General features: G+C 44.7%; 1 protein-coding gene and 1 long non-coding RNA gene across 8 annotated transcripts; one reads left to right on the top strand and one right to left on the bottom strand.

Moving 5' to 3' along the window:
• Positions 1-132: 132 nt before the first annotated feature.
• LOC109513553 (uncharacterized) lies at positions 133-8904 on the top strand. 4 transcript variants are annotated; one of them, XR_002167796.1, is made up of 4 exons: positions 133-1005; positions 1507-1580; positions 1807-2057; positions 8546-8904. It is a non-coding gene; the product is annotated as an uncharacterized LOC109513553 (long non-coding RNA). The 4 variants fall into 4 exon arrangements; XR_002167797.1 differs by having other exon boundaries at positions 1874-2057; XR_002167798.1 differs by having other exon boundaries at positions 1975-2057.
• On the bottom strand, positions 2068-13897 carry cspg5b (chondroitin sulfate proteoglycan 5b). 4 transcript variants are annotated; one of them, XM_019866070.1, is made up of 7 exons: positions 13321-13897; positions 9658-10393; positions 7374-7562; positions 6890-6968; positions 6514-6576; positions 4709-4873; positions 2068-2984 (listed from the first exon to the last, which is right to left on the bottom strand). In XM_019866070.1, the coding sequence occupies exons 1-7, from the start codon at positions 13406-13408 to the stop codon at positions 2451-2453; spliced, it is 1854 nt and encodes a 617-aa protein (XP_019721629.1). In that variant the 5' UTR covers positions 13409-13897; the 3' UTR covers positions 2068-2450. The 4 variants fall into 4 exon arrangements, with proteins under 4 accessions (XP_019721629.1, XP_019721630.1, XP_019721627.1 ...); XM_019866068.1 differs by having other exon boundaries at positions 2069-2984; positions 6806-6968; XM_019866071.1 differs by lacking the exon at positions 6514-6576.
• Positions 13898-15631: the final 1734 nt, after the last annotated feature.

A 15631-nucleotide genomic window follows, 5' to 3' on the forward strand; every position in this document is an offset into this window, starting at 1 on the left:
AAACAACAAAAAAACGTATCTTGTTGCAGTGCATAAATTGTCCACATGGTAGCAGCAGAGCTCATCCTTTTGTTGGACTACATATGATTTCTTTTATATATTCCAATTAAATAAAATGCTAGACGTGTGGTATTATCATCCATTTATTGGGAAATCAGAAACGTGTGTAATGTACCAAAACATGAAATACTAGTAATAAAAAAGATGTACAGATAAAACTACTTTCATAAAAATGTGCTGACATTGGCACCAGGTTAGGACTGCCTGTTCGCAAATGAGTGGACGGGTTATTTGTGAGTTTTGACCTGAGTTTCAACCAACTTGGAGGGTTTGGGATGCACTGAATTCTTCTAAATTGTGTTGTGTGTCTGGAGTCAAGGTGGATGGTGCATGCATTGTTGTCCGAGTTCCACTTCTTGCCCCAAATGAGCCTAATGAAGGTTAGAGTCCTAATGGATAATGACTGTTTACGTTGGAGTCATGACACGTGATAGTATGGAAAACCGTATGAGCATTCATTCCATAGCCTTGATATCCAGTTAAAAGTTCATGTACTATTATGCTCTTGGTCCTCAATAGTAAGACGATTCAGCGCACAAATAAAGCGACCCCGGTGCACTAGTAGCACGACTGAGACAAAAAAAAAATTAAGCACAAATGCCCTACTTGTAGCATTTTTCTCCCCACTAGTGCCACTTGAGCCAAGAGCTACCTTCCTATAAACTACTGTGCTGCTCATTTTCGAGCAAGATCAAAATCCCCCAGTCCAAAACAATTGGTTATTTTATCTACTCACCCGAAGCTTTATGAATTGTTTTATCCATTACGGGTTGTTGTTTTTTTTTTTTTTTTTTTTTTTAATGTAGCATTTGCGTTATTTCTGTGCGTCGCGTCGTGACGTCATCGCATCTTCAAATCGACAGTCTCGCTTCCATCCACTTGAGAATTCACGTACACTTTGCTGTCGGACATAAAGTTCGCCGTCGAAATTATCCAATCGACGAGGTAAATGAATGATTTTGTTCACACTACCTGTGAATCACATTGTCTGTCCCGAGTTTCGTATTCAAGTAGTGTCGTTATTTTTTCGAGTTTCTTCCGCGTTTCTAATTCCGTGGGTCGCCATTTCGTCGTTAGCATACAGCTTTTCTGTTCCCACGGGCCGTTTACCGAATATACCAAATGAAACTTGTTCCCGTGGTCATGTTTGGGTTGACTTCGCCTGCTTGTCAACTTGCTAGTGTAAAGCTAGCTCAATATACACGTGTGCTCGTTTTCACTTAAAATATACCGGAACGACGTTTCCGTAGATTCGTTCGGCCCCCCTCCACAAACTTTTTTGAGCGCCAAGTATGCCCCCTTCTTCTCTGAATTTACGGCCTGGGAAATCTCTTCTTATTTTGTAAAATGGCCCTTCAATATTCATTAGAAAAAAAATAGTTTGCTCTCTTACACCGAGTTACAATACAACAACAATTTCATTTTTGCTCAATCTTTTTGTTTCAGTCTCATGGACCGCTTCGTTAGTACTGCGCTGACAGAGTGGCAGTTGACAGAAGACAGTGTAGAAAATTTCAAAGGTAAGGGAAAAAAAATCCTTATCCCTACCCATTGCCGAAAGTCTGTCATGCTGCACAGGTATAATTTGCAAAGTCATTGAGTTCTCTGCGTTACTTTGTATGAATTCTTTATGAAATATAATCACCTCTGTTTTATAATATATTAGCTTCTGTCTTGTGGGTTTTCAGTGCATCATTAGTTTTGTAATTATAAATGAAAAAAAAAATCACTTGTTTCTCACTACAGCTTCCATTTAACCCCTTGACGCCGATTATCGCAAATTCGTATCAAACCCCTTTCACTCTAAATACAGCCAACATTTAGGACTGTGTTCCTCGACTGCTGATTGATACATTACCAACACAAACCTCGGAACAATTTGGAAGCATGAATTTCTCTGGATTCCGGTCGAAGGGGACATCGCATCCTGTTTTGGACTGCTGAGATCAACTCGTGCTACGCTGCCAATTTTGGGCTGCCAACTCTGTTCGATTTAGGTAAGTTGTACAAAGAAAGAAAATACCAATTTATTGTGTCCTTGTGTCAAAAACATGATCAGGTAGAGTGCTTATAACAATTATTTTTGACAATATTTGACAAAATTTGGTTTGACACTAATTCGCTACAGTCATATATTCCTGTTGCAAACACGATGCTGTATCTTGGCGGCGTTCAACACACATACATTTTATTTTAAAAAAAACGTTTGAACTCTGTATTTCTTGCCGTTTTATTTCTACTCACGATCAAGTGACCTCAGTCATCTCGGGTATGCTCATATTTTTAAAACTATGTTCATGTCGGTTGTTAGAGGAATAAACTGGATCGAATAAATGCTCAAACGGCTTTCTATTCGTGCATTATAGTGTATGAGTAAGAGGCGTAATGAGTCACGAGATTGGCGGTAAAGATCGAGTGCTGACCGGGCTGCATTTGGCCCTGGATGGTGAAGAGGGAGGCTGAGTGAGATGAGGAGAGGAAGGAGATGGACGAATGTCTCCGTCCTCTCTTTCCAAACCTGAGCAATAAAAACTGGAAGGCCGCCCTCTAGGCGAGTGATGGGCAGATTGGCGGCGCGTGGGGGCTGAGTAGCCCCCGGGCGCGGAGTGACGACTAGGTGACGGCTGCCTCCCGGGTGAAAGGTGCAGGAACGGTGAGGAGTGGCGCCCGGAGAGGGGCTCGCGGAGACTGTGACGATGATCCTTCGAGTGTTTGGGGGATTTGGGCACCTTGGACGCACTCAATGGGATTTTGGGGGATTTGGTTGCGTGATGGGAGGCGGAGCAATGAGAGTTGGTGGCAGCCGGATCTGCGTTGTTTGCTACCTTGTAGAGGAAGACGTCGTACTGGAGGGGGGAGCTGTTCTCTGGGCGTAGCTTGGCATCTTTGGGGAGGAGCACCTCCAGACCAATAGTGACTCCATCCTGGTGTAGAAATACGGCAAGTAGAGTAGAGATGCAGAAATGCAGGGATATTCATTGGGAGGGATGCTAAACAATTTAGGGCTATACAAACTTAAAACTGCTGGGTTAAAAGAAAGCCAAATTGGGCGAAATGGCTAACCCAACACTGGGTCCCTCGTCATCCCGGGTTATTTATTGGGTTGAGAATTTGACCCAGCCCTTCGGGTCAAGATTTTGAACCAACAAGAGCTAACAACTACCCACACTGAGGAGTTGAGGCTACCAAGAAATGCGTTATCAAGATCTTCAACGCAATCTGCTGGGTCAAAATAATTGATCCAACTTTTAACCCAATTGGCTCAAAATCCACAGCTTCCCAGCAAGTGGTTTTAGGAAAACAACTCTCTTTTTTTTTTTTTTTTTGTGTGTGTGTGTGTGTACTGGGTTGGGTCCTTTGTACAATTTTCACGATGGAAAACTTAGTTTAGTAGTTAAACTCCAAAAGTGAAACTCATATGTACCTTGACATTAGGGCTCTGACTTTAATTAGCTATCAATCTGTTGTTTATTTTGTTGATTAATCGATTAGTCAGTTAAAAAAAAAAAAAAAAGCTTTTTGTTTCACCAAAATTCCATTTAAGATGGCAACTGTTTGTTTCTGTACACGTTTAACTGATTAACATCCTATTTCGTTATTAAAGCAGATTTCCTTTTTTTTTTTGTATTGGGTCCCATTGGAATGTGCAAGCGTCCCTAATGTATTGGCCGGGTGAATGTGTATATCAAACTGCTATGGAATTCTAGGAAATAGGGGGCTGTCCATGGTGCTGAATTGTCACTTTGTGTGCGTACGTGTGCGAGTCAGCAGCCTACAGTAGCACAAAAGCGGGGTCAGTGGAGCGTTGGGTTATTATTAGCGAGGGAGCAGCTGGGCGGCCGTTAGCTTGGTGAGCAGACATGCAGACAAAGAGAGAGACACTACAGGGAAAGTAGAGCAAAACACAAGGACAAGTTGGATAAAATGAAAAAGATTTATTTCCCACAATTCATAACTATCGTCCTCCATGTATAGCCAAAAAAGTACAAAAGAACCTCAAGTACATAAAAGTATTAGAAATCACATTGAAAACCAAGACACCGCGTGTTTAATATATCGAGATTCCAATATCGACTCAAGCAAATACTCTAACGTCATGTAACATTTACACCATTAGCAATGCCGAACATGAACAAGCTGCAAGCACAGATCCACTTAATTTCCACATTTTTTTTTTTTTTTTTTCGTTTGTCACTCTGGCAATTATTTTCAGACACTTCACTTGGATTAACACCAATGCATGCGAGCGGAGAAGGACAGTTAGGCGAGGCCGGGCGCAGTCGATGAGGCGGAGAGGGCGGAATGGGAGACAGTGGGCGAGTTCATTGGCCAAAGACCAAGGCAAAGGGCGTCAGAAGCGAGGAAAAGGTCAGTCATTAGTTAAAAGTGGATAGAGGAGGAAAAAAAAAAAAACGAGACACGGGGCCACTAGGTAATCAGTGTTGACATTGGAGCCTTGTAAACATGTATCCTTCAAATTCAGTATGTGCTTAGATTGACAGCGGGGCCTTGATAAAACTGTCGAGGATACATAGTGTGCTCTTTACAAGGGGTGTAAACAATGTTAAACCCGCTGCCGTGTGTGCTCTCGAATGCTCCGGATCGATGCGGCTCACGATTATACCAAGTTGTTGTGGAGGACGTTTACCTCGGCGTTGTCGTCGGTGTTGTTGGGGCTGCGGCTGTGGTCGTGGACCACAGAGTTTGGCCGGTTGTTCTCATGTTTGGGGGAGTGAGAGTTGAGGATGTTCATGGCGCCCTCTTCCTTGGCTGGAGGGGACTTGGTCGGGTCCTCCTGCTTCTTGGGGTCATCCTGTTGGGAAGTTGACTTTGTTTTTAGCAAAACTCTCAACAAAAGGGATCTATGAAGGACTTGTTGCGCAGGTGTGATGTACTTCAGGTACTCGTGGTTTTATGTAAACACATTCTGTGACATGAATGCTAATGTCGCATCTTCATTTTATTTTTTTTTTGTACAAGAGGTCACAATGAGTGGGATTTTTTTTTTTGGCACTTGAACAGGGGTGTGTAGACTTTGTATGTTTCAATTAAAATGTGCATTAGGTAGCATCTGCACAATCTAATGAGATCCAAGAAAAGAAATCTGCCTTGACACATATAGTCGTGTATTATGAAATCATTTTGTCAATTCGTTTGCTATGGTACAGTTAATTTTATTGCTGCAGCGGTTTATATCGCGGTTGCTTTTTAAAAAAAATATAATTTCACGTTCATTGGGAAATCAAAAAGTATTTGGTCTTTTTTAACACAGTGATGTTACAAAGACGACAACATTTTGTACAATACTGCCATGAATATAGTATGGTACTCATCGCCATCTTGAAAAGAGCGCAACAGCTGTCTACTCATCCACAGTTTAACGTTAAAACAAAAGCATCAAATCAGACCTGTGGCATTTAAACCAGTGCAGCTTGCCGCCGTGAGATTTTTACCCTCTCAACGTGACATTTAGTGTGTGAACTGTGAACTTATCGTTTCAGTGATCCGAAATGCCAGCCAGGCAGAATTTGTTCACGCTAGTCAGCACGACCAAATATGCTTCATACATTTACAATTCACTCCATAAGCCTCAATAATGGTTCTTCTCTTTAAATCTAACCGCCAAGGTCGTTTATTCCTCTTAAACTGTGCTCGTGTGACGACAGTGAGTGGAAATTAGAGGCCCTGCGCATCTGCATGTGTCAGCTCGTTCATTGATCGCCATGTCACAGGCAGCTGAAGGTCACAGTCAACAGCAGGCGCAAAGTGGGCCACCATCGATTGGTCGCGCAGGCCACCGCCGGACGCTACTTTCGAAATGTCCCCTCCCTCCACGCGTTAATCACATCCAAAAGATTCATGCATGTTGACGTCTGCTCATCCCCCGTGATGTTAAATTGATGAACTCAAACCTTCGTATGTGATAAATATGCAAAGAAAACAGGAAGGTTGGGGAGGGGCGGAGGGGGAAATACTATTTCACAGCACTGTATCTATTATTTTATGTCCGGTGGGATACATGTGGTGATCTACGATCATACATTCCTACTTTCCAGTTGACGCGAACATTCCACGACAGAATGCAGCTTGGAGGAGCAACACATGCACAAGCCACAGCGGGGAATTTCAAAAAAGCAAAATAGCTTGGAAGCTGCAAAGGCGTTCGGGGAAACCAGGCGAGGGACCTTGCGGTATAGTTGCGCTGAACAATTGTTTGCAGAGAGCCTAGCGGCAAGTGATTAATCATACCAGGATTCAGGAAAATATTAAAAGTCGCTTGTTGCTCCGGCAACAGCAACAAGATCGATGCAAGATATTGTTGCGGGCCGGGGAGATTTGCACAGAGTGTCACAATGTGGCAGTTCATAGCCGGAGAGGTCAAAGCGAAGCTGGGGTGGGAGGGGGAGCGGAATACTGTATAGCAAACCAATGCGGACGTTCCGCTCCGCTTACCTGGCAGTGGTTATAAGAGTTTCTGGGTTTAAATTCCCAGGTAAAGGTGGTTGATGATGGCCTCTGAGGGAATCGGTGAATGTAAAAAGCCATCAAGATACATCCACACATCAACTCATATACCTAATTGTGCACATACACGCACACACATAAAACATACACCAGCCAAGCAAATAGGATAAAATATAATGGGGAATAGCTGAGAGCATAGGACCGAGAGAAAAGTGGAAAATAGTGACAAATGGAATTAGAAAAGGGGTGGAGAGTAAACACGAGGAAAGGTGGCGCATACCTGACAGATAATGTTGTCATAGTACGCCAGGTTGTGAGTGTGAGCTTGGGGCGCGGGCGGCGGGGAATCGCACAGTTTCCTTACGTTTGGCTGCGAGCCGTCGGCGGTGGTGGAAATCGAGAGGCCGTCGGTTTGGGGCTCCGTGCTCTGTGGACGGTACTTACTGAAGGGGAAAACCAGGAGATGTGACCAATTGGAATTGAGCATTTGAAAAACATCCGCATAGATTAGAACCGAGAACCTCTCCGGCGTGAGGCAAAAGTGGCGAAACTTTCACGGTCTTCATCTTCAGTAGTTAATATTGATATCATTCCGTAATTACTTCTGTAAAGATATTTGTGACTGTGTGGACGAGTACCTAATGTTGTGGCTAGTCCAGTGGTACTTAGTTATCGTTAGCTTATGAGCATAATTGCCCAAGTCATTTTTAACGTAATCCTCCACAATAACAGTGAAAAATATCTGTTTGGATTCTCAGTCATCCAGGTGATAGGAATTCGCAGCTGAGGTTCAATCGAGGCGACCGGAGACTTGAAAAAAAAAATGACTCAGTCCAACAAACACACACCTTCGTTTGCGAAGCCGCTTGTTTTCGCTCTTGAGGCGGTGCAGCCTCTTGGCGAAAAACACAACGATCATGAAGAGAAGGAGAAGTGCCACCGAGGCCACGCCCACCACCGCACTCATGACCTGGAACTCTGTGATGGCCCAGTCGCAGCGCGTGCCTTTGTTCCAGATGTAGTCCTGCACATTGCACCTGGACGCACAGAGACAAAACACAGTGAGGAAAGACACCGGGCATGTTCAGATCGTGATTTGGGCAGCAGTAGCTCGGACCGCCGTGTTCCATCGTTTGGTTTCAGTGTGCAGCAACAACATCCACCATATTTTTAGCATGAGAGGCGTTTGATGCTGTCCTGAGGTCTGCCTGCCAAAGCAGGGATTCTCCCTGCGGCCTAACCCTTAATAAGCTCAAAGGATCAGTGAATGTGCGTATGCATATGTGAATGTGCGTGCAACAGACTCATTGTGCAGTTGCAAACACACTCAGCGGCATATTAAAGGGGACATGCATTTTAAAAAAAAAAAAATTAAAGCTGCTCAGGGGGTCTGTTACATCCTTTACATCCTACATTACCATCACGAGAGGTTTGGTAACAAGAAAATGCTTAGAATATCTCTTATTTATTACATGTGAGAATTAACATTTTTGATAGACATTTTAGAAAGCATCATGGGACTTGACACGTTTGATCTGCTTTCGCGGGCCACCTAAAATGATGTGGCAGGCCAGATCTGGCCCCCGGGCCTTGAGTTTGACACCTGTCCTCGATGGTGTTCCTATGTTTGGATTTGACTCTTCATCAACCAAATCTCACTCATGACTTAGGTTGCAGATTTGTGCGTGCGGCGGACGCACCACCGGAGACAAAAGTTGTGACGACACAGTGCGGCAAAATTTGGAACGGCTTTCTTATCGCCACTCTGACACAAAATTAACAATAATTCTGGCAAAACTGTCCTTCAATTTAATCTTGGTTAATTCTTTCCATGCGTAAGCGTTCAAGGTTGGTTTTTACATGTTTTATATGTTTGTATTAATTTTTGGTATTACTGTGCGGCCGTACGACAAAGGGAAAGTTAAACAGTTGTTTGGGAATTGTAGTTTACAAGTACTCCTTTTGGATTAAAAAAAAAAATGAAAATTGTGACGTCTGACTGTGTTGGTTTTGTTTTCAGCTCCAAATGGAGTGAAGGGCGTTGCCCTCCAGCCAGCGCACCTGTTCCCGAGTATCATCTTGCCTTGTATTTAAGGACTTCGACTTCTAATGCTCCTCGTCGGATTCTTGACCCTGCAAGCTGTATTGCGTCACGGTTTGCTTTTTTTAAAAGTTCCTTGTTTGCAAGTATTTCCAGTATTTAGCTATTTGGAGTCTTGTCATGTTTTGTGTATTCTCGGCGATTATTAGTAGCTTGCCTTTTGCACGCGCTTTTTGTTTGTGCCTTCTTTTTACTCGCTCCTTTTGACCCACAATTTCTGTATGTACCTTTTGTCGGTTTGCGTTTTTCTACAAATAAACATTTTTTTTGTGATCGCATTTTGTCTGAGTCTGCATTTCTGGGATCCAAAATATTATTCAGTTCATTTCAGAACCTGGGGGGGACAAAAAAAAACCCCTAATAAATAATAAACTAAACCAAAGAATTTTTGGAAAATAAAAAGGAATTAAAACCCGCTCTGAAAACTCATTAAAAATTACTGAATTAAAAAAAAAACAAAAAAAAAACCCACTTTCCGGACGATTGTAGCCCTGGTGAGCAGGCTATGTGTATGATTACTCAGTAGACACAACAAGATGAGCAATAATTCGCCTCTTGCAAGAACGCACATTTGGTGCCATCGAGACGGCGGTTGAATGACCGACCATGTGTGGTTTTGTTCCTTGTTCCCACCGTATTTTCACCTCAGCGGATACGTTGTGTGTCCGTGTCGATACTGTATAGATGCATGACGTCCAACTACAATTATGTAGCTTGCTACACATTTCAAGTCTTGAAAATAGCTTAAGACCATTTCTCTCGGAACGCTCAACTATCTGAGAAGTGTTGTAAGTCTTCCTTACTCTGTGGGAGCCATGTAGCATGATGTCACCTTCAGATTTTTTTTTTTTTGCGTAATGCTTTGGTGCAGAAGGAACAAGTCAGCCAGGAAAGTAAGTGTGCGTGTAGGTGAATTCATAAGATGTAATACCAACTTCAACGATTTGGTGTTTGGTAACTCAAGCGAAATAGAGAAGCGAATGTTCCACCCGATAGTGAGAATATGTCAAATGTCTGCTTGTGTTTATTACCTGCAGAAAGCGCCTACTCCTGCCACCACTGTGCACACTCCTTCGTTGTAGCAGAAATTGGGTTCAATGTCACACTGAGATACACAAATCCCGGGTCCCGAGCGCACGAAGCCCAGTCGGCACCCGTCGCTCCCCACGGCGCCACCCAAACTCAAGTCCCCGTTATTGCCGGCGGGCTCTGGCTTGGGCTGAGCAGATGAGGCAGGCTTGGTCTCCACAGTGACCGGACGAGCGGAAGCTCCTGCCAAGAGGGGATTCTCATCCTCCATGTCGGCCGGGGGCGAAGGCGAGGCCTCGGGCTCTTGGGTGGGGGCCGATGCAGAGAGATCGTCATCGGGGGACAGGTAGTCGTAAAAGTCAGAGAGTGTCCAAGCGGTTGGATTGCCTCCTTTTTGCTTCTGGGGTTTGGGAAGCTTGGCCCCGTTACGATCAATATCAGACGGGATCATCTCCGGCGCTGGACTGTGGAACTCCACCGTGATGATGTCATCGGACAAGGGGTTCCCAGGCTGATCCGGCCCCGCTCCTCCAGCAGTGAGTTCCTCCTGCGCGGGATCCGGCTCGAGGTGAACACGTTTGTGGGAGCGGTGGTGTTTGGGAAACGTGGGGTTCCCCGCTTCTATCAGGTGGTCTCGCTCTGCCGAGTCGTCACTTAGCACCATCCTGATATTCAAGGCTTCATGGTTGACGGATGACTGGTTACGGTGATGATGACGCCTGGCCAACGAATGCCTCCCTGTCAATTCAAAGCAAATGACAAGTTGAAAGGCGATCCATCTGGTCATGCGGGTTGCAAAACCAAGCCTGACCGTTGAGGACTCTGTAAATGACTCTTAAAATGTTGTCACGGGGTCCTAAAATGAACAGATGATGGGGATGAATCTATGAGATACAGGTCACAGTTTTTCCGTCCCTCTTGGTGCTCTGTGAGTGACTGGCAACCAGTCTACGGTGCTGTCCGCCTTTGGCCTGAAGTCAGCTGGAGTCTTATCTTTCCTTTTTTTCCATGTATCCATTTATCCTGAAAAATATGTGTTCAACCACTGATGAATATTCAAGAGATTTGCCTCAAGGCTGCCCCAGGCGAAATGTCTTGTCAGGATCCTGCGTACAAATTGGATATGAATCAAAATAACTCTCATTAAAACAAGCTCAGTCAAAATGATGAGAAAGCAGAAGTTGAAGCGGGCGAACAAATCCGTGTCGTTTTAAAGGTTCAAAGGTCAAGTGAGTTTGCGGCTCGCTCCCGCCAAACATGGGTTCAAGACTGCAATGTAATCAAAGTGTGACGATGCAGGATTAGATGCACTGAATGACTGACTATGGTGACCAAGACTGGGTGAGGATTACGTAGATTAGGATTTAGAACCATAGGTTAGAGGCTGCTTGTCCCCCCCCCCCCCAAAAAAAAACAAAAAACATCCACAGTGGTACAGAGGCAGGCAAATAAACACTTATTCGGTATACTGTTATGCGAGCCAATCCAGTAGGTGTATAAAAAAATGTCCCTCTTACAAATGATTGCGAAATAAACCTCCATGGCGGTGAATGAATTGGGGTGAACTTGTGTTCAATTGGTGATCATGTTCCCAGTTGATTGAATTTCAAGTGGCCCTTCTACACAATCTCCGGCACGTTAACAGCCAATCTCAACTGAGCACTTTGCCGGACATCCGTCTGTCTGTCTGTCGGTCTCCGTCCATTGAGATTGGAGCTCATTGTCAGGCACACACCATTCAAGCGCTGACGTGAAAACCATCCGAACGTGCCCGAAGGCACGAAACCTTTAGCGGTGGCCGAGAAAGCATGAGAGACGCACGCGCGCGCACGCACTCACAGCGCGGTTGCCATGGCGAGATGCAAAAAAGGAGGCAGGTTGAAAGGAGGAGAGAAGCAAGGGTGCAGTCGCAGGAAACAGAGAATCCAGTGTTTGCTGCCGCTGCTCTTGTTTTTTTAATCAATCAGCCAGCCTCACACTAATTGATGGCTGCCAACTTCACCCCTGGGGGGGTGAGGTGGAGTGAAAGTCTTTGAGAGACGTGTTCCACCGACACCAATTACAATTGACTCAAACTATTTCTTTTTGGAAGGTGGCCAATCTGGTCTACGTTGAGGCTCAAATGTCGCATTTTGTTAGCGGTTGGCATTCTTAGCCTTTGACAAGAGCTAAATGGAACATGGGCAGTTTACAAGAGCAAGAGGAGAAAATGGAATGTGCAAGTGACACCCCCCCCCCCCAACACACTTCCTGAATTTGTGCCTTTAACCGCCACTTTGTCTTTACCTTTTCTTGTCACCAAGGTAACGAGTCTGACTGGAAGTGGCTGTCCTCTTAGACTCTCCCAGAGGCCATTGCGTAGCCAGCAGGGCATAGTGTGTCAGGAGGTTGAGAGTTTTTGCAGCGGCAAAAGGTGCAAGTGCAAGGAAGCAGGGAGGGCGAGGAATGCAGGAGTCTCTTTTTGACCATCTAAAGTGGAATGGGACTATTTCCTGCAGCCCACCTGATAAGATACAACACACTCGTTGGATGGAAATCAGTGATGTCATCAACCTAATTGGCTAATGTGAAACGCAATAATTTCAGCAATCCCACCCTTTCCCCAGCGTGCCAGCGCACAGAAGAAACACACGCCGGTCGTCATAAACGTCACCATCAAAGATGACTTGCTTTTGTCTGCTCGCGTGTAAAAAATCGTGAAGCAGACTGTCTGCCTTCGAACGAGCGTGACACTCGTGTGACCTAAGGTAACCTAAATGGTCACTGTTTCCATCAGGTCCATTAAAATAAGCAGCTCTTGATTTGCATCAAAGGAAAATTAAATTACATTTTCAGCTGCCACATCTCATCAACTTCCCCGAAGGACACTTGTAGTATTAACATATGACACGGCAAACATGAGGTGTGTGTTTTGTTTTTAGTTTTTTTGAGTCATAATGCTGCTGCAGGGTTAACATTCATGGGGCGCAGTGAGAAAAAAAGGGTGGGGGTAGGGATGCTACGGTGGGCGCTCGTGCACGTGAACCCTGCGACCCTCGACGTGCACGAGCCGCCTGTTGCTGGGCAGCGGCTGCAAGCTAATTTCACCCCCCCCCCTTCCCCGATTAAAACCTTGATTCCTACTACGACTACCGAATGCATGGTTGGCTCGCATCCCCTCTGAGTCTCAAGAGATGCAAATGAGACTCGTCGGTTGCCTCCGCGTCGACCTGCTGGCATGCAAATTGCACCAGTCATTGGCCCCCCACCGGCCGCTGCATGTGCACCTTTTGTCTGAGACACACACGATGGAGTCCCGACTGCATGTGGATGACATCATTTCAGGGAGGAAATTAACATGTCATCATTTTCTTTCACAGATCAGCTCACAGCATGACAATGTGTCAATGATTTCATTTGAGAGCAAATTGTACTTCTGACAGCTCAGGACTATCAAATCCCAACAAAATTGTCACTTGTGCTAAATTACAGCCTTTTTCATCATTTTTTTTTCTTTCCATCCAAACTTGCCCTTTCCACACTATGCAAGACATGCTGCAGGTGCAATGCAATTCACGCAAGAGTAGTTGCATGCCCCCCACACACACACGCACGCACGCACGCACGCATACACACGAACTGCCTGGGTGTGACACCGTTTTGTGTATGCATGCGGTGGTCCTTACCGTGAGCGGAAAGGGGGATTAGAACCACGGAGATGGTGAGAAGGACCTGCCAGGTCCACAAGCGGCTGTCACCGTAGCTGCACGCCATGCCGGCCGTGAGACGACACGCAGGTTTCTTCCTCTGGGCGCTCAGCTGCTCAACTGCTCTGATCCTCTTCAGACAGTGGACCGCAATACACTGGCGTCATTCAACTGATTTGGTGTGGGTCCATCGCGTGCCGGGGTGGTCTGTCCACTATTCCATACGCACCTTTGACGCGCCAGCAACGCGGCTTAATAGTGAATGCTGACCGTAGTTGTAAATGCGCGCCGCTCGTTGATGGATGGAGCCTCTGCAAAAGAGTGTTTAATGAGCCGGTGGGAGATGAGAAGAGCCGGCAGTCTTCCGCCTCCGTGCGTGTCTAAGTGGCAGCGCGTGCGCGGCGCACAGTTGGTCCGTCAGCCTCGCTAAGTCAGCGCGGTCTGCAAGATGCAAAAGCTTGTGCGTGTTAATCCTCTTAGTGTTATATTGTGCGAAAGGCACCAGACAATAGCATCTGCTCTTGAATCACCAAGTAGGAGACTCTGAATGAATGGGAAGGCAATGCCCAACGATTCCCAGCAGGGGGTGCTGTTTTATTTATTTATTTATTTATGTATTTTAAACACTGATGCCTTGAGATACGATTTTAATTGGTTCTGAAAACACGGTCATGCATTTACAGCACATCTGAAAGAATCAAATCATCTTAAAATAAACGGAAATGCCATTATAGTGGAATTAGAGAAGAACTAACGCCCCATTATCATTGCATCTAAAAAAATATATACATTTTTGTGGGGGCGGGGGTATCAATCAGTTTTGCGACACTTACAAGAATAAAATATGTTTTTGAAATGAACATTTACGTTTTTAAATGAACATTAAAGTGGAGGCAATGTTCTTGGTAACAATTTTACATTCTTGCCAGTGCCATACAAGTACAAAGAAAATGTCAACCTCTATAATGGAGCTAAGCTGTTTGAACAAATGTATAGCACTTGAAAGTGAAATACAACTGAACTTTACTTAATTTATCGTTCCTGGATTTGAAAGAAAGTTTAAACATTGAATTCAGATATTTTAACGTCTACCACAAGAGGGAGCCAACGTACAACTAGTGACGTGTCGAGCAGTAGGCCGCAGCGCAGCCAATTCAGTTTTCCGTTGTACGTAAGTGATGGTGAGCCACCAATTTTGCACATGCGCACATATTGCAACCACCCTCTCAGTGATAGTTGCATTTAATTTTACTCTACAAGAATAATTTCTTAACTCATAAACAGTGTTGAAAATAGCTTGCAGACTTATCACGGATACTGTGGGTATGAATCAAATAAGTTTCCCGTCTCTTCCAAATGAACAAATTGCAATCCAATTCCCTAATTAGGAGGCAATTGATCCAAAACTCTCTGAGTGGAGTGGCCCACTTTTCACCATCAATTGCTATCAAACACACTCGAGGCGAAATTTCAAATTTTGACTCTCAACAATGGAGTGGGGAGTTGTTCCATGACAAGAATCTGGCCAAAGGGGAGATGGGATGCGGATATGTGCAAGCAAAGCTGCAGAGCGGTGGCGACTGCGAAAGAGAAAAATGTTTAGTGATGCTCTGCCAAACAGAGCAGAACGAAATTGCTTCCGCCATACACACATCCACGCACAACATTTACAGCCAGAAAAAAAGCTCATCAAATACAGCAATGTAGATGTGTGGTAAATACACACAAGTACATCCTATATTAGCAACATTTTCAACCCAAGATTTTTTTTTTTTTTTTTTTTTGCGGGTTTCATCATGCAGGTTGAACAGATGGATCCAACTGAGAACTAGAAAGGAGCTATCGCGCATCTCATTTGATGCCAGGCTATGTTGGTTATTTCATCCTGTTCCCGTGATGAACAGTAAGGGGTGGACGGGATGTCCAAATTTCCCCCCTCTGTGTGTCCATGTTGGACCATCAGAGGAAACGTAGGCTGTTTTTCCACATATGTACTTAATTCCCATAATTAATCATGACATACCTGCTCATTTATCTTCCTCATACACTGCTTGGACTTGGGTGGGGCATCATCTTACCACAACAGAATGCATGTAAATAAACGTTCAAGGTCATTTCATTTTCAACTGCCACTAATTGATTGTGTTTTGTTTTGGGGTTTTTTTTCCAGGAACTTTGGCAAGAAGCTAATCATTGACCGTTTGGTGACGTCAACCTCATCTGTCGCCAGAGCTGCTTCTGCATACATCTAGAAAAGTATGTGATTCAACATCATTCCATAATAAAATGT

The sequence above is a fragment of the Hippocampus comes genome, unplaced genomic scaffold, assembly GCF_001891065.2.
Source record: "Hippocampus comes isolate QL1 unplaced genomic scaffold, H_comes_QL1_v1.1 scaffold50, whole genome shotgun sequence".
Taxonomy (NCBI): domain Eukaryota; kingdom Metazoa; phylum Chordata; class Actinopteri; order Syngnathiformes; family Syngnathidae; genus Hippocampus; species Hippocampus comes.